General features: G+C 45.0%; 1 protein-coding gene, 1 long non-coding RNA gene and 1 pseudogene across 2 annotated transcripts in view; 2 read left to right on the forward strand and 1 right to left on the reverse strand.

Moving 5' to 3' along the window:
• Positions 1-540: 540 nt before the first annotated feature.
• On the forward strand, positions 541-13,900 carry LOC123929691. Its single transcript, XR_006815950.1, has 3 exons — positions 541-701; positions 1,708-1,789; positions 9,697-13,900. It is a non-coding gene; the product is annotated as an uncharacterized LOC123929691 (long non-coding RNA).
• Positions 13,901-14,021: 121 nt separating this feature from the next.
• The window catches only part of METTL16 (methyltransferase 16, N6-methyladenosine), a 78,569-nt gene continuing 68,441 nt past the window's right edge, over positions 14,022-24,149 (reverse strand). Inside the window, exons 9-10 of the mRNA XM_045985662.1 lie at positions 14,919-15,092; positions 14,022-14,787 (exon numbers count right to left, since the gene is read on the reverse strand). Coding sequence (XP_045841618.1) covers positions 14,161-14,787; positions 14,919-15,092 — 801 coding nt within the window. The 3' untranslated portion in view covers positions 14,022-14,160. The remainder of the gene's footprint in view (positions 14,788-14,918; positions 15,093-24,149) is intronic.
• Positions 15,176-15,334, forward strand: LOC123930315 (annotated as a pseudogene).

Genomic DNA, 24,149 nt, shown 5'->3' on the forward strand with positions numbered 1-24,149 from the left:
ATCCGCCCGTGGGCGGAGCTGACGGCAGGAGGCTGCCAGAGACCTGCGGAGGGAGCGGAGTGATAATCCGGTTCCGCGTTTTGCCTCCGTTCCTCCCCCCGCAGTGCGTTCGCATCCTATTAGACGACGTCACCGGGCCACGAGCCAATGGGCGGGCAGGACAACACGGCATGGAGCAGCTCCACATGGACACCCCGCGCCGCCAGCCTTCTGTTTAAAGGGCCAGTGTCTAACACGGTCACATTCTTGGGTGCGGATGGGTCCACTCTTAAGAACGGAGGGTGGGACGCCGAGAGGGAAATTCTGCAGTTCTGCCGTGGCCTACCCTTTACTTTTCAACACCCTTCCTTCTAAACCAAGTCTCTTTCTTTCCTACCCCCAAATTCTTGTCTTTGTCCACGCCTGTCTAATGTGGACGCCCCACAGGCCACCCTTTGCTACGGAGCCGGGGTGGGGGCAGTTAACGCAGGGCGTCCGCGGTCGAGACCAAGGGGGCGGGGCCCAAATCGGGAACAACAACGTGGAGGGCGGAAGCCTGGCCCTGCCAGCTGCTGGGCGACCGAGGCCGCGGGCGGGGCGCGGGGTCGGGACGCTCTGCCTGGTCTCCACCACGCTCGCCAAGAGGGCGGGACCCCGGGCTGGCGCTCGCTGCCGCCGCTGCTTGCGCTGATGTTTGAGGCTGCCTGCGGTACGATCATAAGGTTAGACCTTTGTCAGCGTACCCAAGTAGTCTCATTTTGCAGATAAGGAAACTGAGGCCCAGACACGAGAGAGGACTTGTCTGAAGTCACTCGGTATTCCAGTTGCTGCGTGCCCTGGAGGAAGGAGTATTTATCCTTGACCCCGTCGACGACTCTTCTGAAGGCAGTTCTGGGCAGTTCAGGGCAGGGCACCCAATTCGAAAAAAATCGTGGAGGAATATCAAACTGCCTGCACGGGAAGTTGTCTGCCCACTTAATATACTGTAGTCTGGGTCTCCAAAATCTTCACCTCAAACCCTGCTGTTCTGCTTCTTTGGCACAGGCCACACAAGCCCCACTGGTAGAGTTGGTAGTGACACAAATGACGGCTGAAGGCACTTTGGTAGCACCCTAACACATGTACAGCTCTGCGGGCTCAATGCCAGCAGTCCTTTGGCCCCTGCGTCCTAGCCACAAATTCCTTTTTTGCTATCAGTTCAGAATGAGACAATGCCAGCTGGGTTCAGAATCCTGCAGCCTGGGCTTCACCATCACTGAGTGGCAGACCACCCTGCCAACCCATCTCTTCCCATCCCATCCCATCCCATCCCATCCCCACTGTGCCCTTAGAGGGGTATGTTCCTATTTTGGGGTCTAGCTTAGAGACACAGAAAGCCGGTACAAATGCATGCCTGCTGGCTTTGCTACCTTCCTTTGAGGGCATAATGCATACCAAGGAAAGAAAATCTGCACGGATCTTGGAAATCAAGAACCTAGTGAACAGAAGGAAGGGGATTGTTTGCCAGCAGCCGTCTACAGAAGGATCTGATCTTTACACATTTGATGCCCTAGCATCTGTAACTGAGCAGAGGCCATTACACACGTCCAGGTGCACTAGTTTGGCTTATGATGGAGCTGGAAAGAAAGGTGGAGAGGGTGGGAACAACGGAGCCCAGGTGCCCTGGGATGAATGCCCTTTTCCTGGGAGGGCGAGATCTGTGCTGGTCCTTACATTGCTTCCTTTTAGGTATCTGCCACCTGCTACTAGTCTGGCTGGCCTGGCCCACTGCACAACCAAAGAAAATGAGAAGTTTGAAGGCAATACACAGGTGTGTATGCTGCTGGGGTGGGGCATGAAACAGTGTATATACATAATAGTGACCTGCAACAACGTTGACCAAATTTTCATTTTGTTTGGGGTCAGCACTGTACTACTCTGTCCAGTGGCCCAAGATGCTCAGAGAGCTCCATCCAGCTGTATCTTCTGCCATCCTCAAGTGGTCATAGCACTCATATAGTCCTGAAGTCTCTTATAGAGGCCGAAGCCCAATTTTTGACTTCTTGTCGGGTACCAGCTCTATTCCATTAAGTAGGCACCCCTCTGAAAAGGAGCATTCTGAAGACACCTTTTCCTTCACGGGTGGGTAAGCACGAGATAAAGGTGGGGTGAACAGAGTCAAATGCCAGTCTCTCTCTTGCCCCCAATACCCCATCTGCTCCAGAGCTTAGTGGAGATGCTTGTTATTTAAAACAAACAGCCTTACTGGCTTCACATGATCATCTGTTTATTTGGGTCATGTGGGGACAGCAGCCAGGGGATGTTAGGCAAAAGCAAGGGTTTAGAAAGGAGGCTTTTTTTCTGAGCCATTGTTGCCTACAGGAGCCTGAAAATGGCTAAACAGAATTTATCAGCCAGGGTTTCCCCAACTGGGGAATGGACACAGTTGGAGTGGGAGATACCTACAAGGGGGGTATAAAAGGAGAGGGGAATGAATAGGAGAGTCATTTAACATTTTAGCCCCAGCTCCCTGTTCCAAAGGGATGGAACTGGGGTAGAAGCTGGCAACTGTATTCATTCAAAGCAAAGTGAAAAGAAGCCTTCTGATGTTTCAGCATAAAGGTGAGCACTTTGGGAATGATCCAAAGCCCAGCCATCTCCAAAAAGTTGTTCCTAAAGTTCTTTTATGGCTTCTAGGTGCTTAGTACCTTTAGAGCAGGAGGACACCTAGGCCACCCATCACTGTGTACTTTCTCATGCAAGGATTTCTATTTTTAGTCTTCCTCCTCAAGTCTCTGCATCCCAATGCCCAGTTCAAATCCCTCAATTTTTTAATATGCCAAGCTAGAGATATTCTCTTAATGAGACTGTCTTCCACCCTCCATCCCACCCCACTCCCTCAAACAAAGCATTGCATACATCCATACAAATGCAACTCTAAGACGTATGAAGATCAGTTTCCTGACCCTAAGATGCATACATAATGAGATGGCAGAAAGGAAGTAAAGCCAAAGTACAGGTATTTGCGTCAGATCCCAGAAGATGTCCTAACTGTTCAGGACCAACTTCTCAAATTCTGCAAGTGGTTTTAAGGAGCTTTTCACATATCATAATTAAGACAAGACCAAAGGGAGAAAGAAAGCCAGCCAGGACGAAGAAGGGACAGAAGACTAGTAGTACACCCAGGGTCACAGCACTACGTTCATTTAACAAATATTTATTGTGTGCCCCACATGTGCCAAGCACTGGGCTAGGCAGCCTTGTAGCCAAGGCCAGGTGACCTTTGGTAAGCCAGGGTGGCGTAAGAGGTCACAAAGCAGGACTCCACTTCACAGTAATACCTGGGAAAGGTTAGCTTTGCTCTCTACCACCACCACACTGGACACAGCATAGAGATCCTATGACCACACAAAGACACATAAGCATGCTGATGTACTCATTTAGTTTAGGTTCCCAGAGCATAGTTCCTAAGAAGGGATAAGAAGAAATTAAGTGGCCCACACATGATTCCTGACAAGCCCAGTCTGAATGAGCAGGTTTGTGAATGGCTCTGATAGGTGTATCCCATATGGTATTCATCCAGTCATCAGTGAGGTGGGCCCCTCAGAGCCAGCAGTTTCCACTAAAGTCCCCAATTACGTTCCTCCACTCCCACTGAGTAAAGGACTTCTGAACCTACAAAACAGGTACAATCAAGTCACATACTTTCCCCTCTCCCTTGCCTCATATGATCTCACAGCTGGAAGAGTTGAGATAATCTAGTCTATCCTCCCAAGAGAAGATGTCTTATCCAATGTCACAAAGCTGCTTAGTGTCAGCTGGGATGAGAAGAATGGCCTGGTTCTCCCCTGACTGTGCTGAATAGCCTAACCTGGGAAGTGGGTCCAGAGGCCTAGAAAACCTCACAGAAATAGGTGATAGGGAGATAAACTTCTCTCCTTCTGGCTAAAGACAGGAATAGTCAGTAACTTTGCTTAGTGATGCCTAATAAATAAACTTAGCAGAGGAGTGAGGAGGCAAGGAAAGAGAACTAGACTTAGGATCCAGAGGTCCAGACGATCTGAGACTCAGGCCACTGAGGAAATAAGAGCTTCTAACTGGGCCTGGGCAGACAGCCATTCCTCACTGGTGCCTATGTCTGGCCTGAAAAGGTGACTGGGGGAAAGGGGCAGATTTTTATCCAGACAACCGCCCTGGGTGTGGACACTGAGTAATAAGGAAAGAAATGCAGTTCCGAAGCAAAAAGGGAGGAGCCGCGCACTTTGAGCTTTTCTGAGAAACCAAAGGCGCTAACTAAACACTGTAGCTAGAGATGGGGGCTCTAGAGACTTGGTAGGAAGAAGCTGATCAAAGCAGAAAGGCATGAGGGAAAGGATAAGAACTTCAGCTATTCCTCTGGGGGGAAAAAAAGAGGAGGCTTTATGAGAGAAAATGAATTCAGGTCATTGGCAGCGAGAGGGGGCGAGGTTATGAGCAGAGCAAGGTGCAGTTTTGTACTGTGAGTCAAGAGCCAACTGGGTCAAGTGGGGGTGGGGTGTGTCCATGACAGGGGAGGCCCCCCCAGGGCAGAGCAGCTAGACTGTAACGCCCCATGGAAAGGACTGAGGTGGACTGTCCCAGCAATCCAAGCTCACCTAAAAGGCAGGCTGCACAGTCAAGTCTTTAAAACCCAAGAGATCAGCTACCTGTGCTCATCATAACTGACGCCCTCTCAGAATAGTATGTAAGGCCCTGAGCAGTGGCCTGTCAATGACCAGACTGCCTAGATCCAAGGCTCAGCTCCACACCTACAACTGGACTTCTTTCTAAAGACCCAGGGCCCATTGGGAAAAATCTCTACTGGACAGTGCTGGGGACACTCCAGGAGCCACATACCAGCCTATGCCTCTCCTGCCGCTTCCAGGCTGGGGGCTGCTACAGTCCATGACCCCACCCCTCCACGCCCCAACCTGCAGGAGTACCTTTCCCATCACAGACACCTCAGATTGCAGTGCTGGAGCTTACCAGTCATCTCTCTGAGAGTTACTCTGTGAGGACTAGTAACCATTTGTTAAACACAGTTAGGTTCTTAAATGTCACATCATATATCAACATAAATTCAAATGTTACATGTAAAAAATAATGCCAAAAAGAGTCCTAAGAAAATACAAGGAAACATTTTTTCTGCTGCAAGAGCAGTTAAGAGTTCTACCCATGAAGGCAAACAAAGAAAATATAAAGGCAGATGGGGCGCCTGGGTGGCTTGGTCGGTTAAGCGTCCAACTCTTGATTTTGGCTCAGGTCATGATCTCAGGGTCTTGAGATAGAGCCCTGGGTCAGGTGGGCAGTCGGCTTCTCTCTCCCCCTCCTCTTCCTTTGCCCACCCACCCCTCCCTCATGCACTCTCTCTTAAAAAAGAAAATAAATAAATGTTAAAAAAAGAAAATGTAAAGGCAGAGACATGACAGATTTGATTACATAAACCCTCTACAAGCTCCTGGGACGCATGGGTGGCTCAGTTGGTTAAGCAGCTGCCTTCAGCTCAGGTCATAATCCCAGGGTCCTGGGATCAAGCCCCTCATGGGGCTCCTTGCTCAGCAGGGAGGCTGTCCTCCCTCTCCCTTCCGCTCCCCCTGCTTGTGCTCACTGTCAAATACATAAAATCTTAAAAAAAACAAAACACAACCAAAACCAAAACACCTCTACAGGCTCCTAATTGTAAAAACAAAACAAAATCCCCATAAATAAAAGGGGAAGGTAAATGACAGAATGGACGGTAATATTGGCAAATGTGCTCCTGCAGTTCAATAACAAAAAGAACACCTGTGTTGAAAAATGAACACAGGGGTGCCTGGGTGGCTCAGTGGGTTAAAGCCTCTGCCTTCGGCTCAGGTCATGATCCCAGGGTCCTGGGATCGAGCCCTGCATCCGGCTCTCTACTCCGCAGGAAGCCTGCTTCCTCCTTTCTCTCTGCCTGCCTCTCTGCCTACTTGTGATCTCTGTGTGCCAAATAAATAAATAAATAAAATCTTAAAAAAAAAACCACCAAAAACTGGCACTTAATGGAAATGTAAACTAGCATAACCTTTTTAGTGACCAAACTGGCAAATTATACACAAAGAACCTTTAACAATGTTCCTCTGCTTCAGTAATTCTTGTCTAAGTTTATCCTAAAGCAGTAAGAAAACACAGTATGATTTTCTTTTGAAGTAAACTCTATCCCTAACATGGGGCTTGAACTCACGACCCGGAGATCAACAGTCACATGCTCTACTGAGTCAGCCAGGTGCCCCCCACACACATAAAGATTTTTATACAAAGATACTCACTAAAGCATTACTTATTTTTTTTTTAAAGATTTTATTTATTTGACAGAGAGAGATCACAAGCAGGCAGAGAGGTAGGCAGGCAGAGAGAGAGGGGGGAAGCAGGCTCCCCACTGAGCAGGAAGCCCGATGTGGGGCTCGATCCCAGGACCCTGAGACCATGACCTGAGACCATGACCTGAGCTGAAGGCAGAGGCTTAACCCACTGAGCCACCCAGGCGCCCCACTAAAGCATTACTTATAATAGTAAAAACCAGAAAACTAAAATTTCCAGCAAGGAACTGGTTTACTGAAGTAACACAATACGGCATGTAAAGAAAACAGGTTATTAGTAAACCAAAATATTAGTGGTGGTTGTCTCTGGGCCGTGTGATTACTGGTAACTTTTATTTTTATAGGTTTTTCTGACATAGAGATTAGTTTTATAATGAGGTTATCACAATATATTGCTACATGAAAAAGATTATAAAAAATCATATACAATATGATCCCACACTTGCTATTTAAAAATATATATGCATATAAAAATACTAACAAAATATAAAGTAACTCCATTTGCATAATGGAATTATACATTTTTATTATTTTCTAAATTCTTATAATGAGAAAGCATTACCTTTGTAACTATGAAACAATTTAAAGGGGAAAAGGAGTTCTGTGCTTTTCTCAGGAAGGGCCTTATATCTCTTGATACCGACCAATGTGACAAGTTGCTATGAATCTTTTTCCCACCCGTCCTTCTTCTGAAAGTGCTCCTGCTTCACCTCCCAACATGGGTTTCTCCATCTCCCTCCTTGCCACCAAACGTATCTAAATCTCTTTCTGCTACTCAGCTGTGAAGTCCCCCAGAAATGGTTCAGGTGACCCTTCCAGTCCAGGTGAGAGATGAGGAAGGGCACTAAGGTAGTGGCAGTCTGGATGGAAATGCTGGGCTGAACTGGGGAGGTATTTCTTTCTTTCTTTCTTTTTTTTTTTTTTTTTAAGATTTTCTTTATTTGAAAGAGAGAGAGAGAGAACACGAAAGGGGAGAAGGTCAAAGGGAGAAGCAGACTCCCCATACATGGGACTCAATCCCAGGACTCCGGGACCATGACCCAAGCTGAAGGCAGTTGCTTAACCAACTGAACCACCCAGGCGCCCTGGGGAGGTATTTCTAACGTGACAGAATTTAGTCCCTGGTGGTAAAGGAGAGAGAGGAACAGAGATTCCTAATCTGGACCGCTTGATGGATGGTGATCAAGAATATGGGAGAGAAGTAGGTTTAGACAGTAAGTTGAGTTTGACACTGCCATGGTCCTGGGGCAGATGTCCAGTAGGTGGTTAGATATGTGGATGTTGAATGTTCAGGAAAGGTCCATATTTGGGAACAATGAATCTATGGGTAAACAGTAGCTGAAGTCATGGGAATGGACTTGTTAGCCAGAAGTGCAGAGCAAAAAGCAAACAAGGACCCTGGATGGAATCTTCAGGATTCTCTCCTAAGAGGTGAGAAGGACTCTATAAAAAAGTCAGGCAGGCAAGCACACAGCAAGCCAAGTAGAAGAGGCAAATGAGAGTTTTAGGGAAATGGAGGTAGCAAATATTTAGACAGTTCTACCGCCTGGTGGTGAAAGGTCACAAAACTGATGGTCTACCAGGTTTTTACAGACTACTGAATTAGCCGCTGGGCTTTACAATTAAGTAAATTTCTCATAAATCTGGATTTCTGCTTCTTGCAAAAATTCAAAAGACCCAAGAAACACTATTTTTGCATGGCAACAACCACACAGGAATTGAATAAAAGCTACTCCCTTTTAGTCAGAACATGAGCTCCATCCCTTCTTGCCTGGCTCCTGCTATACAGAGCATGAGGAAATACTTCCCTCTATGAATGAATCAAGTCCTTATTAGTGCTCATCTAGACTTCAGAGAAATACAGGCTAGAGTTTTGTTCAGAAAGCCCCACATGTGCCAACAAAAGGCAGGAAACCTGGGACAAACACACCTGGGTTAAGGGTCCTATACTAGGGCTGATTGGGAAACCCCTTTCCCAGCAAGAGACATCCAATCTCTTGAATCACAGAATCTATGGGAGCGGGCCCATGCCTCCTCTGCTGTCCCAGGAGCCTTCTGGCTCCACAGTGCTCTTTGCAGAGCCTTTTCCTTTTGGACAGCAGGAGCACAAGCTGCCATTTCCCTGGGGGCTGATTGGCTGCTAAAGCCAGCCAAGTCCCCTAGCTGGGAATTTCCTGGCTCTAGTTTCTAGACTCTTGGGCCACACTCCCTGAACGGGTCCACCAGATGGCAGGCAGCCTCTTCTTTTCTCTAGACTTACAGGAGTTCATTCACCCCACCTGGGGAAGATGACTTGCTGTTTTTCCGACAATTGCGACTTTCTCCAGCAAGATCAAAAAGCTCATCAATTCTGTCAGTGAAATATTTCGAGCTGCCTATTAAAATATTAAAAAAGTAAAACCCTTCTCCCGTTATTATACAATTATGTATTGTCAAAGAGTCATTACCTAATTATCAGTTATTTTACATTGATTCTGATCCAACATGTGCTTGCACTAGACATTTTATTATGTGGTTTCACTAACTACTTAGTTATCTGCACTGCTGCCAAATACAAAATTCTATGAAGATTTGGTAGCACAAATTAAGAACTAATTATAAGCAATTTCATTTATCAAATCTTGCTCATTGATCACAGGCTTGAAAATACTACCTTAAAGTGCTAAATGAAGTGAAGCTGGTTGAGACACTTTTTCTCTCTTCCTTGTGCCATGTAATAGAAGTCTCCCTCCCTAGAGGTAGGTCAAATGACCCTGAAAGTCCATTTCCATTTAAGTGTAGCAACTGCTACAAATTTTGAGTTTTGGTACAAGGCCCCTGTCTCAGATTTCTGGACCTGAGTTCAAATCCCATCTCTGACTTAGCTCTGTGGATAACCTTAGAGCAAGTCACTTAAGCTCAGCTTCCATTTTTTAAAGCTCTCACTCAGAGGGACACCCCACCACTGTGCTGGATTACTAAATGAGACAATTTATGTAGAAGATGGCCAATCAACTTGGTTCCCTGTTCGTCACTCCAGTACATGGAAGTGTGGGTTTTGTTCTTGGCCAAGAAGTGGGACCCTACACCTGCAGTTCCACACTTGAGTTCTTGGCCTTCTGCTTATTGGTAGATGTTCTGACCACAAATGAAAAACTCAAAGAAGAGTACAAAGAGATGAGCAAGTTGAGAAAACCACTCTGCTCATACACTCTTCTAAGGTGTCTTAGCACTTCTCTCACTTAACTGCCGCTACAACTCTGCAAAGCAAGAATCCCTCAACCATTGCACAAGGAAGCCAACCAAGGCTTAGTGAAACTGACTTACCCTGCGAGTAGAACCGGAACACAAAGCCAGGTCTGATGATGCAAAGTCTCTTTTCTGCTTTTCATTCTCCTAGGGTGCTGGAGAAGCATCTGGGATCAAATATCCTCTGCCCTCTTGGGAACATCACATACAAGCCAATTCTGCCAAGTCCAGCAGCAGTTTCTGGTCCATGCCTTCTTATCTCAGTTTTTTGGCTCACCACAAGCACCTGTGACCCTCCACTTCTCGGGGGAGAGCCTAGAATCCCTAATGTTTTTGCCTGCACTGAGAGGCAGATAGGCCACACCTCAAAGGACGTTCAGAGGTGCAAGGCCCTCACTCAGTCACAACACAGTCCCCTGCAGTAAAAGCACAACCTCCAGAAGGCAGCATTAGCTGTTCCAGAAGGCAGCATTAGCTGTTCCAACCAGTAATTAAAAAACCAAACTGCTGTTTTAGTCATTTGGGTGAGTCACAGCAGAGGATCTGAGTGTCTTCACAGGGCCGAGCGGGAGCTCTTGGGTACATGTGTGAGGCCCTGCTGCCTGCGGGGTGCCCCCCCGAGGGCTTTCAAGTACTGCGCTGGCACCGGCACCAACACTCGGTCCTGCGCAGCGTTCAGGGAGGCTCAAGACAATGCACGCTCTGCTCCAGGAGGCAAAAGCCAATTCAGTCTCAGGAGTAAACCTCTTCTGCATTTTATTGGGGTTAGTGCCCATTCAGCAAACCCAATCTCCTGGGCACCAACTTCTCTAAACAAGGTGTGTCCCATCCCTTTCCTAGGGGCACGTCTTTGTTGGCTGCAAATCTGCTGCACCTTTGAGACCTTCCTTCTCCGAGAGCCTCCTTAGTTTTCCAAAGTGGACCTTCTCCCTCCTAATGTGCAGACAGATCTGCTGGGTGGTCCCCTATCACGTCTCATTCTGTGCCGTAACAATAAGGGTATATGGAACTTTTCCCTAAACCCACACAGACCCTGGAGTTAGTAATATCGATGTACTACAGAGAAACATCCCTTGTGGGAAACAAGGCCTAGCTCACCTACATCACGTACCCGACACAGAGCCAACTGTGCCAACATATATGCCAGTCAACCACTCAGATAAACCAAAACACGAATTTAAAGACAAAAGAACAGCGAAAACATTTTCTCAGAACTCTATTAACTCTTCCTGGAACCCACGACTTCTGGAAAACTACTGTTTAAGATAACCAAATAGCCCCCGCTCCCGTACCCCTATTAACTATGTAAAAGTTAATCCCAAAGACTGACCCAACCTGGATATCTTCTAGAATATCAGGACATATGGAAATAAAAGAAAATATTGTCAGCTGAGACCATCAAGAAACAGAAAAGAACTGAAATACTATGCCCAGATAAAGACCATGGGGTGGTGGGTTTTCCAGTCTTTCTACTTTCATTTTTCAAATTTGACTTATGTGAAAATGTACTTGTTTGCATAAAAAAAATACTATCTGTGTAGCAAATGGACATTTCAAGAAAATACCAAGGACACATTTTATCCATTCCTGCAGTCAAGTTAAGGTGTTTGATCAAAGGGCCAAAGATGCCCCCGTGTGGCTAGAGAGGAAAATGCTGTGGTTTAGATAAGATGAAGGGCTACTACTCCCTTCTTTTAAAGACGCCCCGGATTTTCCACAGGCTTTTGCATCCTTTTCACAACTCGCAGGTTTATTACCTGTTGGAACTTAGACGTTGGTGTGCTCACATCATTTCCATCAAGAGAAGAGAGGCTTCGTTCTTTCAAAAAATATATACGAAAATTTTAAAAGATCAGCTGAAATTCCACCACAGCGACATCAACCCTTCTAGGACACACAGCAGTGCTCTGGTGTTTCAACAGCAGGGCAAGGATGTGGGGTGAAGGAACCAAACTGCCAGAAGCAAAGCAGATTCCAAAGAACAAAAGCAGCTTTGGTGTGCCTTGGAAAACAAGTTCAGCTTCTGTTTCTACTTTAGTTACCAAGAGATCAGAAGCCAATGCCAGGACCAGAATAGAATTTAAGATAATACCACAAAGATTTAAGTCCATAAAATCCATCAACATGAACTTGACCTCTAGGCACTTAGCACAAGCATCAATCCACCTTATGATACATTGGTCAATAACCTATTTCTTTAAAGAAAAAAAAATTCCAGGGCACTTGGGTGGCTGCTTTTGGCTCAGGTCATGATCTCAGGGTTCTGAGACTGAGCCCCTCATCAGGCTCCCTGCTTAGCAGGGAGCCCGCTTCTCTCTCTCTCTCTGCTGCTCCCCGTGCTTGTGCTCTGTGGCAAATAAATAAAGTATTTTAAAAAAAAGAAAAAAAATCCCTTCTCCCTTATACCAGAGGTGTATGCCACCACACATCACACAGCTATGCAATATATGCATAATTAAAATAATTTCTGGATGTCTTTAAAAAAATGTCTTCTATGCTCTCTTGTTAGACAGAAGAAACTATTTTTCTTAGAGAAGAAAATGAAGACATTCCAGTGCAAAGAAGGCACTCACAGCTCTAGCTGGAAGCGTCCCTTGTCACCCGGTTTTTGCCCAGTGTGAGCTTACCACCTATAAAACTTCCTCCAGGACACGGAGCCTTAAACCTGGGCCACTGAAACACACAGGAATGCAAGACCCATCTTCTGTGCCTCTAGTCACACAAAGCACTTCCCAGGCAGCCCTCAGTACCAGCATTAAACGAATGTTACTACTATGCCTGAGTGTCTGTAAATATGCTATTGCTTTAACAGAGAAAAATACAAGATGTTAAATCAAGTATAATACAAAATCAAATACACACGTGAGCACATCCTTGCACACCCACATTATCTATGGAAAGAGAGACCAGAAGGAAATCCTGAAATACCAATAATGGTCATGAGACTGTGACGAGGAGTGACCCTGTTGCTGTTTTCTACTCTCATTTTCCACATCTTTAATGAGCACGTGCTACTCTGTGTGACCCTGGGTATTGGTTTTCTCATCCTGTCAGAGATTCTTCTGAAGGGATGGGGCCTGGGGGTGTTCATAGAGCTCTCAGAAATAATGCAGGAGGTTTATGGATTCTTTTGAGGTCCTTGGACTTCTAGTGAAGAACACTAGTTAATGTGTTCTATTGGGCAGCTCTGTCTTTGCTGACATAGGGAAGTATAGTACAGTCCTATTTTTAGTTCTTTTATCTCTGCTGAGGGCCGGGTCTAGGTGCTGCCAAGACAGGCCAAGATCATCAGTTTTCTGCCTTAACCAACAGCCACCTTTCAAAAGCATGGGTTAACTGCTCAGCCCCGTCTTCTCTGTGGACAGGAAGGGGCTCTGGCACTGTACTCAGAGTTCGGTCTAGACAGAGCCTTAGACCGCTGATGTAAAAATCACACTCAAGGTATGAAAGTTAAGCACAGCAGAGGGTAACTGAGACACCAAGAGAACAAAAAAAAGAGACCCCTTTTCCAGAAGCATTCCTGCTGAGCCCTGAGACGTTCCAATGAGAAACATGTTTTAAGAACATGGTCACCCTGGCCTCAGAATTCTCCAGTACCAATAGGTAAGCACCGAAGAGATCACAAGGAAACTCACAAAAAGCAACAGCTGATCAGCTATAACTTCTCTGCCAACAGATGAGACCTTCTTAAGCAACCTACTGCTCATAACTATCTTGCTCCATTTCTTATTTCTACCATCAGTCATTTATCTGTTCAAGCTATGAAAATACACCCCTCAATCCCAGCATTCAAACAGGACTGACAGATTTCAATTCTGAATACTCTTATATTAAAAATAAAACAAAGCTCCACTTCAGATGTCAAAAGAAAAAAGTCATACATAGTAAAACCGCGACAGAACAGTCCTCTCAAACAGGTTGGAGGTAGGGGTATGGCTTCACTCTGTTGTGTCTCAGTCGAGTTTTGCTCACCTAATTCTGTTTCTGAAATAAGCACCTCAAAACAGACATAAGTCAGGAATGTGACGTTTCCAAGCGCCCTCCCAGGTCAGCCCTTCTTCCTGGCATTACTAAGCTTTCTCTCCCTGACTGTCCCACCACCTACCATTAGGCCAGGTCCTTCCTCAGGACTGATGCAGGGGTACTCAATCCTATGTACCCAGGGGTCTTGCGGGTGACTCTAGAAGAGGGCACAGGGCCTGTCTAGTGTACTGCCTCCATTCAGAGAAAGAGAAAGCCACCCCTCCTCACGAAGCAACGAGGGCTGACACAGCAGGACGCTCTGTAGTTCGAACCCAGACCAGACTCTAAAAATAGTCCTTTCAGCCTCAGCCTAGAGCGAAGGTGGTCAGCTCAAGTCAGGTTTAAATCCCTCCTGAGTTTACTGATAGCTTTTTGTTGATGCTGGTAACAATTTTTCCTCATGAACTATGATACTAATGCCCAATAACTTTAAAAGGGGGTGGGGTGGGAGTGTTTTAAAATAGATGAATTTGTTTATTTATTTATTTTTAAGATAATTGCACATGTTATCAGTGGGCCTATGGTGGGATGAATGCTTCTTGCCATCCCCAAGCAGGCTACTTTATAGAAACTTATCCAACTGTGCAAGCAGTTAACTAGCAACAAGTCTGAAAATTTGGTTTCGTATATAGGTACAAAGCTGGTTCATCAAATCCCTGTTCTGGCCCTCAACCCAATGCATTTCAACTAAAGCATCATCCACTTCCTTCTTCACATTTATCAAACACTTGAATAGGTAATGTCCAGCCACTCCTTGGAGATGGCTCCCTTTTTCAGACACTGGACTGCTGAACTGCTCAGAAGTCTCTCGGTCCTGGGATCCATTGCTAGAGCCTTTACAACTCTCCAAAACCTCCATCCCTCCCTTCTCCTCACTCCTTTCATCCTCCAGGTGTTCTGGGTTTTCTTCTTGGGAAAGTGGATCCTGGTTTGAGCAATGGCCCTCAACAGTGGCAGACTCGCCTTCCTGTGTGGCAGGCTCGCATGGGAAACTCTCCTGGGGGCCCTGGGCCAAATCTTGGCTACTGCCCGACTCTTTGGGGGTGGTGGACTTTTTCTCCTCCAAGGCTTGGATGACATCCTCAGGAGCTCGGGGAACTTCTCTCAATTGTCTCACTCGTTCTCTTTTCTTTCTCCTTAAATGAATCCAGGAGTTTTCTATTGCTGTTAGGAAAAGGCTAACTTCTTCCTTTCCACAGGGAACTCGTTTATGCTGGACCTATTTGGAGGAAAAAGAGAATTTTAGAGGAAATCACTTTTGTCTTAACTCCTTTAAAAAAACAAAAAAGAGGAGAAAGGAAAAAAGACACTGTTGTATAAGATTCTTCAATGTGCTTATTAACCAGGTACCTTCAGGTCGGTGAGGATTTTTTCAATCCATGCTGTCACCACTACTATGCCTTCCACAGCCTCTGAGCCCAGAGATGATGCTTTGAGGGACAATTCTTTCATCACAGACTCCAACACTATGAACGTAATGGGTTTCCTTGACTTCTCTAATTTTCTTCGTTTACTGGGTGGTGACTGAAAGAACAAGAAGGGATGGGGGAGGAAGGGAAAGTTATCCAAATAATCAAATCCCATGCGTTATAATGAACTCAACTAGGAGCTTTGCGCAGTGGCAGTATCGTAGCCAATGAGGTTTATCCGAGGCGCCATTATTGCTAATTGAACTCAACTAGGGACATTTCCATGACTTCTACTACAAAACTCAGAGCACTAAAAACAGAAAGAAAGGCCTTTGCATGTTTAATTTCAATACTAAAACAACTCTGCCCAATAGATTTATCACCTCTTCATTTTATAGAAAGGAAAACTAAGATACAAAAAAGATATGTAACCAGCTCAAGGTCACGTAGCTAGTAATTTGCAAAGTTAGAACTGAACCCCAAACCCAGTTTCTTTGCCATAGGCTATCCGTATATGATACCCCCCAATTACTAAATGCTCTTAATCTACAAGTTGTGCCCAACACATGCCTGTACAATTATTTATTTCATGGCAACTCAAAGGCCCTGGGGCACTGTGTTCTCTTCTCTATAAAGAACTACATGGTTTAGAGGTACCTGGGTGGCTCAGGCCATTGAGCATCTGCCTTCCGCTTGGGTCATAACCCAGGGGTCCTGGATTGAGCCCCAAATTGGGATCCCTGCTCAGCAGGGAGTCTGCTTCTCCCTCTCCCTCTGCCCCTCCTCCTGCTCATGCTCTCTCTCTCTCTCAAATAAATAAACAAAAATCTTTTAAGAAAAGAAAGAAAAAGAACTGCATGGCTTAAAATCGCCTATGTGTAGTTTAAGTTGATACTTGTTGAGGCTTGAAGGAAAGCAGCTGGTTAGCCACAGCCTGTGAGATCATATGTGAGGAAAGACCAGGGCCACTAGGATCAAATGAGCAGAGCAGGAGGCCTGCTGCACCTTGGTTAATGTTAGGACCAAACCAACAGCTAGCTGAGCACTGCCTCTCTGCTGGAAGAGGAGACACCAGTAGTGACAAGAAGAGTAGATTTTAAACCTAGTTCCACATATTTCAAGACTGTCATCTTTCAAGGGCACCTGGGTGGCTCAGTGGGTTAAAGCCTCTGCCTTCGGCTCAGGTCGTGATCCCAGGGTCCTGGGATCGAGCCCCACATCAGGCTCTCTGCTTGGCAGGGAGACTGTTTCCTCCTCTCTCTCTCTCTCTCTCTGCCTGCCTCTCCGCCTACTTGGGATTTCTGTCAAATTTAAAAAAAAAAAAAAAAAAAGACTGTCATCTTTCAATTTCAAGCTTAGGAAGTGAACTATACCCACTAGAGGGACTCAAGTTCCACTTTAAAAGCTAAATGACATTGCTGTATTTAAAACTAATTTCTCTAAAGTTAAAGTTTACCAATTTTTTAGTGACTCTTAGCTAAGAACAGATATATCACGAACACTTTAAGAGACAGACCTGTACCTGTCGGCAAAATTTATCAAAACTTTAAAAAATTGGGGTACCTGGGTGGCTCAGTGGGTTAAAACTTTAAAAAATTAAGATAATTCTAATTGTTAGGGTCAAAATGAGCAGGTAAGGATTATAAGGAGAAGGCTCATAAAGAGGAAACACCTCAGTCAGTTATGAAGACCTTTTCCTGCAAAAAGCAGCCCCACAAGTGGTGATGTCACTGCAAATCCACCTAGAAACACGGACGGAACAAATGCGTAAGCACACGGAGTCACGTCCACTTACTGGGAGAGGCCTTGTACAGACTAACCAGCAACTCCACATCATATAAATACACAACAAAACAGCCAGTTTTTTCTATGCTAGAAAACTTCTAGATCATATTTCTATGAAATAATCTATATTTTCCCTTTATACCAGCTATCAACTAAAAAAATAAAAACAGGGACACCCGGGTGGCTCGGTTGGTTAAGCGCCTGCCTTCGGCTCAGGTCATGATCCCAGGGTCCGAGATCGAGCCCCACATCAGGCTCCTTGCTTAGCAGGTAGACTGCTTCTTCTCCTTCTGCCTGCCACTCCTCCTGCTTGTCCTCTCATTTTTATCAAATAAATAAATAAAATCTTAAAAATAAATAAAATAAAAATTAAAAAATGAAATTAAAGAACACTAGAAAACAAGCTTAGAAGAAAAGGCAGGGTGCCTACGTGGCTCAGTTGGTTTAGCTTCTGCCTTTGGCTTAGGTCATGAGCCCAGCTTCCTGGGATCCAGCCCCTCATTGCTGCTCAGCAGTGAGTCTGCTTCTTCCTCTCCCTCTGCCCCTCCCCTCTACTTGTGTGCTTTCATGCAAGCTCTTCTCTATCAAAGAAATAAATAAAATCTTTAAAAAGGAGAGAAAGAAAGAAGGAAGGAAAGAAAGAAAGGACCAAAAACAAAGGTTTTGTATATAACTAAGAATCTGCTCTTGAAAAATGAATCATGGACTCCAAGCTCCGAGTCTGAACTTGTTCAAATAATGTTTCAGACAAGATGAGACAAATTCATATTGATATTAACACAGAAGTACTGTTATTACTCAATCACCTAGCATAAGATAATTTCTACAGTCTACTTAGAGTCTAACACTTTTTACTAAGAAGCTTATTAAGATGTGATTATTAAGCTGGGGAGGAAGAAAGTTAGCAGTGTGTAGGAGGGGGCTGGGGAATGAGAACCAGATTCCCCACCTTACTTCCCAATATCCAAGGCTGTTACTACGGACAGATTACTGTACCAGGATCATCCCGGACAGCCCATTCTGCACACCAAAGTCACCAAGAAATAAGGCTGAAAGAACAGCGCCTCATATCTCTTCTGACAGAGATGATAATCATTGTGCTTAAATTCCAATGAACAAAATGAAGATTCTGCTGTTCCTCAATCTGTGTGGCCTCCAAAGTCTTTCTCCAAAAGAAAAAAAGGACTCATCATTTCTAGAACTTACAGGAGAGAAATGCGTCCTCACTGAACCTAATAAGAGCTCTAGATCCATTTTCCAACTTCTGAGGGAGTCAGAAATAACAAAATAGACAACTTATTACTATGACCCCAGGATGAACATGAAAACTTCTGTATCTCAAAAACAGGTCCTTTACCTGACACTGTGGCCCCACTTTTTCATATATAATGGCCAACAAATAAATCTGGTACTTCCGAATACTTCTAGTGAATTGCTTTAAAGATTTACATATATATATATTTGAGAGAGAGATGGAGCGCATAGGCATGCGGACACAGGGAGAGGGGCAGAGGGAGAGAATCTCAAGCAGACTCCCTGCTGAACACAGAGTCAGTCAGGCTCCATCCCATGATCATGAGCCAAAATGAAGAGTCGGACATTCAACTGACTGAGCCACTCAGGAGTGCCTTTAGTGAACTGCTTTAATACACATGTACATACACACAGTCACAGGACTGTTTTAGTTTTATTCTATTATAGAAACTAGGCACTTAAGAGACAGATAATTCATACTCTAGAAATTCCATTTTTATTTTTCACTGTATTTTAACTTTTTTTTTTTTTTTTTTTAAAGATTGTATTTATTTGTCAGAGAGAGTGAGAAAGGAGAGAATGCACAAGCAGGGGGAATAGCAGGCAGAGGCAAGGAACCTGATGCAAGACTCAATCCAAGGACCCTGGATCATGACCTGAGCTGAAGGCTGACGCTTAAACGACTAAACCTCCCAGGCATCCTGGGATTCTCAGTTTTTCAAACATTTTTAAAAAGATTTACTGATGTATTTGAGAGAGAGAATGCACCCATGAGCAGGGGGAGAGGCAGAAGAAAAGGAAGAAGAGGGAGAAGCAGACTCCCTGCTGACTGGAGCCCCAACATAGGGTTTGATCCCATGACCCTGAGATCATGACTTGAGCTGAAATCAAGAGTCAAATGCTTAACTGACTGAGCCACCCATGAGGCCCCCAAAATTCTTAAAGTTTTTAAATGACTGAAGTTCAACATAAGCTTGGCTTACAGCAATCATTCCTTTCCCCTTTGTGTTTGTACTGAAATTTCTTAGTAGGCAGGGCCAGAGTAAAATACAGGAGCAGGCCTTGAGAAATTAATAGTTAAATTCAACCCCACAGGTCTCTAGTAGCAGGTAATTTTATACCCTGCCACAACACTAGTACAGAAGCTGTTTTCTTCCAATTGAGATGAACTTTGCAAATATGCTTATGATCTCAAACCACAAGTATTTTTTTAAAAAGATTTTATTTACTTATTTGAGAGAGAGAGAGAGAGAGAACATGAGCAGGGTGAAAGGCAGAGGGAGAAGCAGACTCCCTGCTGAGCAGGGACCCCCCGATGTGGGACTTGATCCTGGGACTCTGGGAGCAAGACCCAAGCAAAGGCAGACGCTTAACTGGCTGAGCCACCCAGGCGCCCAGAACAACAAATATTTTAAACTAATAGTGCTATACTATACTCAAACTATCATAAGGTACTTTAAGCAGGCAAGATAAGATAAATAATTCAACATTTTTTTTCTTTTAAGTATTTTATTTATCTGACAGAGTGAGAGAGAGAGAGAGAGAGAGCGAGAGCGAGCGAGAAAGCGAGAGAGGGAATACAGGGACAGGGAGGAACAGGCTTCCTACTGAACAAAGAGCCCAATGTGGGACTCAATCCCAGGACCCTGGGATCATGACCTGAGCAGAAGGCAGACGCTTAATGACTAAGCCACCCAGGCACCCCAATAATTCAACATTTTAAAGTGTAAAACAAAAATCACTTATTTACAAGGGGTAGTTTCGTCTAATGTGAAGAACTGTAAGGTGAACTTAGAACTGATTTTGTATTAGAAGATGTTCTACTGTATTCCCCAGCTGAAAGGACAATGTGAAAGAAGTTTGGTGAGGAACTCTAAAGCCCATAGGGGATACTGGCTTTGTAGCTTTGAATTACATTGAGATGGGCCTCAAGTGTTATTTTGTTGCATCGTTAAAAATACAGTAGATTGAAACCATAACTGAACAAAAACAGTTCTTAAACTTTAAAATAGGCTTTACCTAGCAGGGCTGTCTATAAGTCTCTGAAATCCTGCTCTTAATTTTTTTTTTTTTAAAGATTTTATTTATTTGGCAGACAGAGATCACAAGTAGGCAGAGAGGCAGGCAGAGAAAGAGGAAGGGAAGCAGGCTCCCTGCTGGGTAGAGAGCCCCATGCAGGGCTCGATCCCAGGACCCTGAGATCATGACCCGAGCCGAAGGCAGAGGCTTTGAGCCACCCAGGCACCCCTCTTACTTTAATTTCTAGATCTCAGTGGTGCAATCAATCAAGAGACTTCCAAATGAGGTACAACTTGACACATATCCATGTAGTGCCTGTTATGCTTCTGTTGTTAACTAGAGCTAAGGTAAAACCTCCCAAAGAAGCCACAAGATACATGAAATCCATTAAGTTCTCCCTAGGCTCTGCAAGAAAAGGTATCATTCACTAGAATCTTCGGAGCATGTGGCCGCAGCTTCCTTGTTTTGATACACCAACTCCAGCATGGTCTTTTTTTTTTTTTTTTTAAGATTTTATCTATCCATTTGACAGATCACAAGTAGGCAGAGAGACAAGCAGAGAGAGAGGGGTAGGCAGGCTCCCTGCAGAGCAGAGAGCCCAATGTGGGGCTCGATCCCAGGACCCTGAGATCATGACCTGAGCTGAAGGCAGAGGCTTAAACCACTGAGCAACCCAGGTGCCCCTCCAGCATGGTCTTGAGGGGAAAGGAGTGCTCTTGCTCTTGGCCACAGGAATGGAGTCCTGCCGTTCTGCTATACTCTGAATGGCTGATTCCCCTGCCCCCGGAAACAAGGTGCAATGCCTGGGAGCTGTGATTCTGCACAGGCTCTAACTATTTGGAGAAAGAGAGCCAAGGGCCAACAGTGACACCTGACTAGAATATAGACGAGGAGTGTGCCAGGAAAAAAGAGCCAGACTGGGGCGCCTGGGTGGCTCAGTGGGTTAAAGCCTCTGCCTTTGGCTCAGGTCATGATCCCAGAGTCCTGGGATCAAGCCTCGCATCGGGCTCTCTGCTCTGCAGGGAGCCTGCTTCCTCCTCTCTCTCTGCCTGCCTCTCTGCCTACTTGTGATCTCTGTCTGTCAAATAAATAAATAAAATCTTTAAAAAAAAAAAAAAAAAGAGCCAGACTACCTTACCAACTATGCCTTATTTGAATGTGTTATCAGCTTTGCTGCCAGGAAGAGGACTGAATAATCTGTTGTCTAAGGGTGTAACTTCCTGATTAACAAACCGTTCAGTAGGTTTATCTATTGCTATCTTAATCTGACAGGTTCCTTTTTAAAATGTCCTGAGGGGCACCTGGGTGGCTCAGTGGGTTAAGCCTCTGCCTTCCGCTTGGGTCATGATCTCAGGGTCCTGGGATCCAGCCCCGCATCAGGCTTTCTGCTCGGCGGAGAGCCTGCTTTCTCCTCTCTCTCTGCCTGCCTCTCTGCCTACTTGTGATTTCTCTGTGTCCAAAAAAAAAAAAAAGTCCTGAAATCGGAGCACCTGGCTGCCTGGCTGAGTTAATAGAGCATGTGACACCTTTTTATTACTATTTTTTAAAAATTTTATTTATTGAGAGAGAGAGCAGGGGGAGGAGCAGAGGGAGAGGGAGAAGCAGGCTCCATGCCCAGCAGGGAGTCTGACTGGTGCTTGATCCCAGGACACTGGGATCACCATCTGAGCCCAAGGCTTACTGAGCCACCCAGGCACCCCATGACTTTTTATTTGTCACAGAGTGATCAAGCACACAAGCAGGGGGAGAGGGAGGCAGGGAGAAGCAGGCTCCCCTCTGAGCAAGGAGACTGATGCAGGACTTGATTCCAGGACCCGGAGATCATGACCTAAGCTGAAGGCAGATGCTTAACCAACTGAGCCACTCAGGCGTGCTGGGACTTTTTTAAAAATGATTTTATTTTTAAGTAATCTCTAAACCCAATGTGGGGCTCGAACTCACAACCCTGAGATCAAGAGTCACATGCTCTACTGAGCCAGCTAAGCACCCCAAAGAGCTTGTGCCTCCTGAGATATATATACATATGTATATACATATGCATATATGTGTATATGTATACATATAATTTATATGTTATAGTATATATAAATATATTTTATTATATAATATTAATATATTAAAATATAAATCATATACAAATAAATTATACAAACAAATAAAATGGAATACTATGCAGCTATCAAAAACCCCAAAATCTTGCCATTTGCAATGACATGGATGGAACTAGAGGGTATTATGCTAAGTGAAATAAGTCAGTTGGAGAAAGACAATTATCATATGATCTCTCCAATATGAGGAATTTGAGACAGGGCAGGGGGTCATGGGGGGAGGGAGTGAAAAAAATGAAATAAGATGGGACCAGAGAGGGAGCCAAACCATAAGAGACTCTTAATCTCTGGAAAAAAAACTGAGGGTTGCTGGAGGGGTGACGGGTGGGAGGGATGGGGTGGCTGGGTGATGGACAATGGGGAGGGTATGTGCTGTCGTGAGTGCTGTGAATTTTTAAGACTGATGAATCACAGACCTGTACCCCTGAAACAAATAATACATTATATGTCAATTAAAAAAAAAAAAAGCAAGGGGAGAAAAATCTATGTAAAATGTGACCTAAGAAGGGGTGGTTTATTTATTTATTGTTTTTAAGATTTTGCAGGGGATCACCTGGGTGGCTCAGTTGGGTAAGCAACTGCCTCTTGATTTTGGCTCAGGTCATGATCTCGGAGTTGTGGGATCAGGTCCTGGGTCAGGCTCTGCACTGGGTGTGGAGCCTGCTTAAGATTCTTTCTCTCAGGGGCACCTGGGTGGCTCAGTGGGTTAGGCCTCTGCCTTCAGCTCAGGTCATGATCTCAGGGTCCTGGGATCGAGCCCCGCATTGGGCTCTCTGCTCAGCAGGGAGCCTGCTTCCCTTCCTCTCTCTCTGTCTGCCTCTCTGCCTCCTTGTGATCTCTGTCTGTCAAATAAATAGATAAAAAAATCTTAAAAAAAAAAAAAAAAAAAAAAAGATTCTCTCTCTCAGAGTCACCTGGGTGGCTCAGTGGGTTAAAGCCTCTGCTTTCGGCTCAGGTCATGATCCTAGGGTCCTGGGATCCAGCCCCACATCGGGCTCTCTGCTCAGCAGGAAGCCTGCTTTCCCCTCTCTCTCTGTCTGCCTCTCTGTCTACTTGTGATCTGTCAAATAAATAAATAAAATCTTAAAAAAAAAACAAACAAAAAAACTCTCTCTCTCCCTCTGTTCCTCTACCCTCCTCACCCACCCCCAAATAGATAGATAGATACATAAATGAATAAATACTTTCTCTTTCCTTTCAAAGTAATCACTACACCCACTACGGGGCTCAAACTCATGACCCCTTGATCAAGAGTCACATGCTCTTCTAACTGAGCCAGCCAGGGGTGGTGGTCTGAACCGTACATATATAGTTCCTATGTTAAAAGAAACACACATACAACAGAAGGATAAATTATAATGACACATGGAACAGGACCAGCCTGACTTTTTAGAGCCCTCACTTTCCTCATACAGAAAGTGGGGATAGGGGTGCCTGGGTGGCTGAGTGGGTTAAGCCTCTGCCTTCGGCTCAGGTCATGATCTCAGGGTCCTGGGATCGAGCCCCGCATCAGGCTCTCTGCTCAGCAGGGAGCCTGCTTCTCCCCTCTCTCGCTGACTGCTTCTCTGCCTACTTGTGATCTCTCTCTCTCCGTCAAATAAATAAAAAAAAAATCTTAAAAAAAAAAAAAGAAAGTGGGGATAATACCATCTAATTTGACTTGATTGTTGTCAGGTTTAAATAAAAACGACATTAACCTGTGTGATGCATTCAAATAACAAAGACTACCTCCAGGGCTTCAACTCTATTAGATCTATTAAGATCCTGTTGACATTGCTGCACCTTAGTACAAATCCTACACCATTTCCTTTGGCATTCGAAGAAAACTTACTGAGCGCCCGTCAGATATTGACAACTCCTCCAAGAAGTCAACTCTAACTAGGCCAGCCAGAACTGCTTTCGTTTTGGGAACTCCCTAACTCCCAACCATTCATTTCAGCATTTGCTAACATGCAATTCCGCAGCAATGCTTGTGTGTGTTTCCCACCCATAAAACTTGTCATTGT

The sequence above is a fragment of the Meles meles genome, chromosome 18, assembly GCF_922984935.1.
Source record: "Meles meles chromosome 18, mMelMel3.1 paternal haplotype, whole genome shotgun sequence".
In the NCBI taxonomy this organism is placed as follows: domain Eukaryota; kingdom Metazoa; phylum Chordata; class Mammalia; order Carnivora; family Mustelidae; genus Meles; species Meles meles.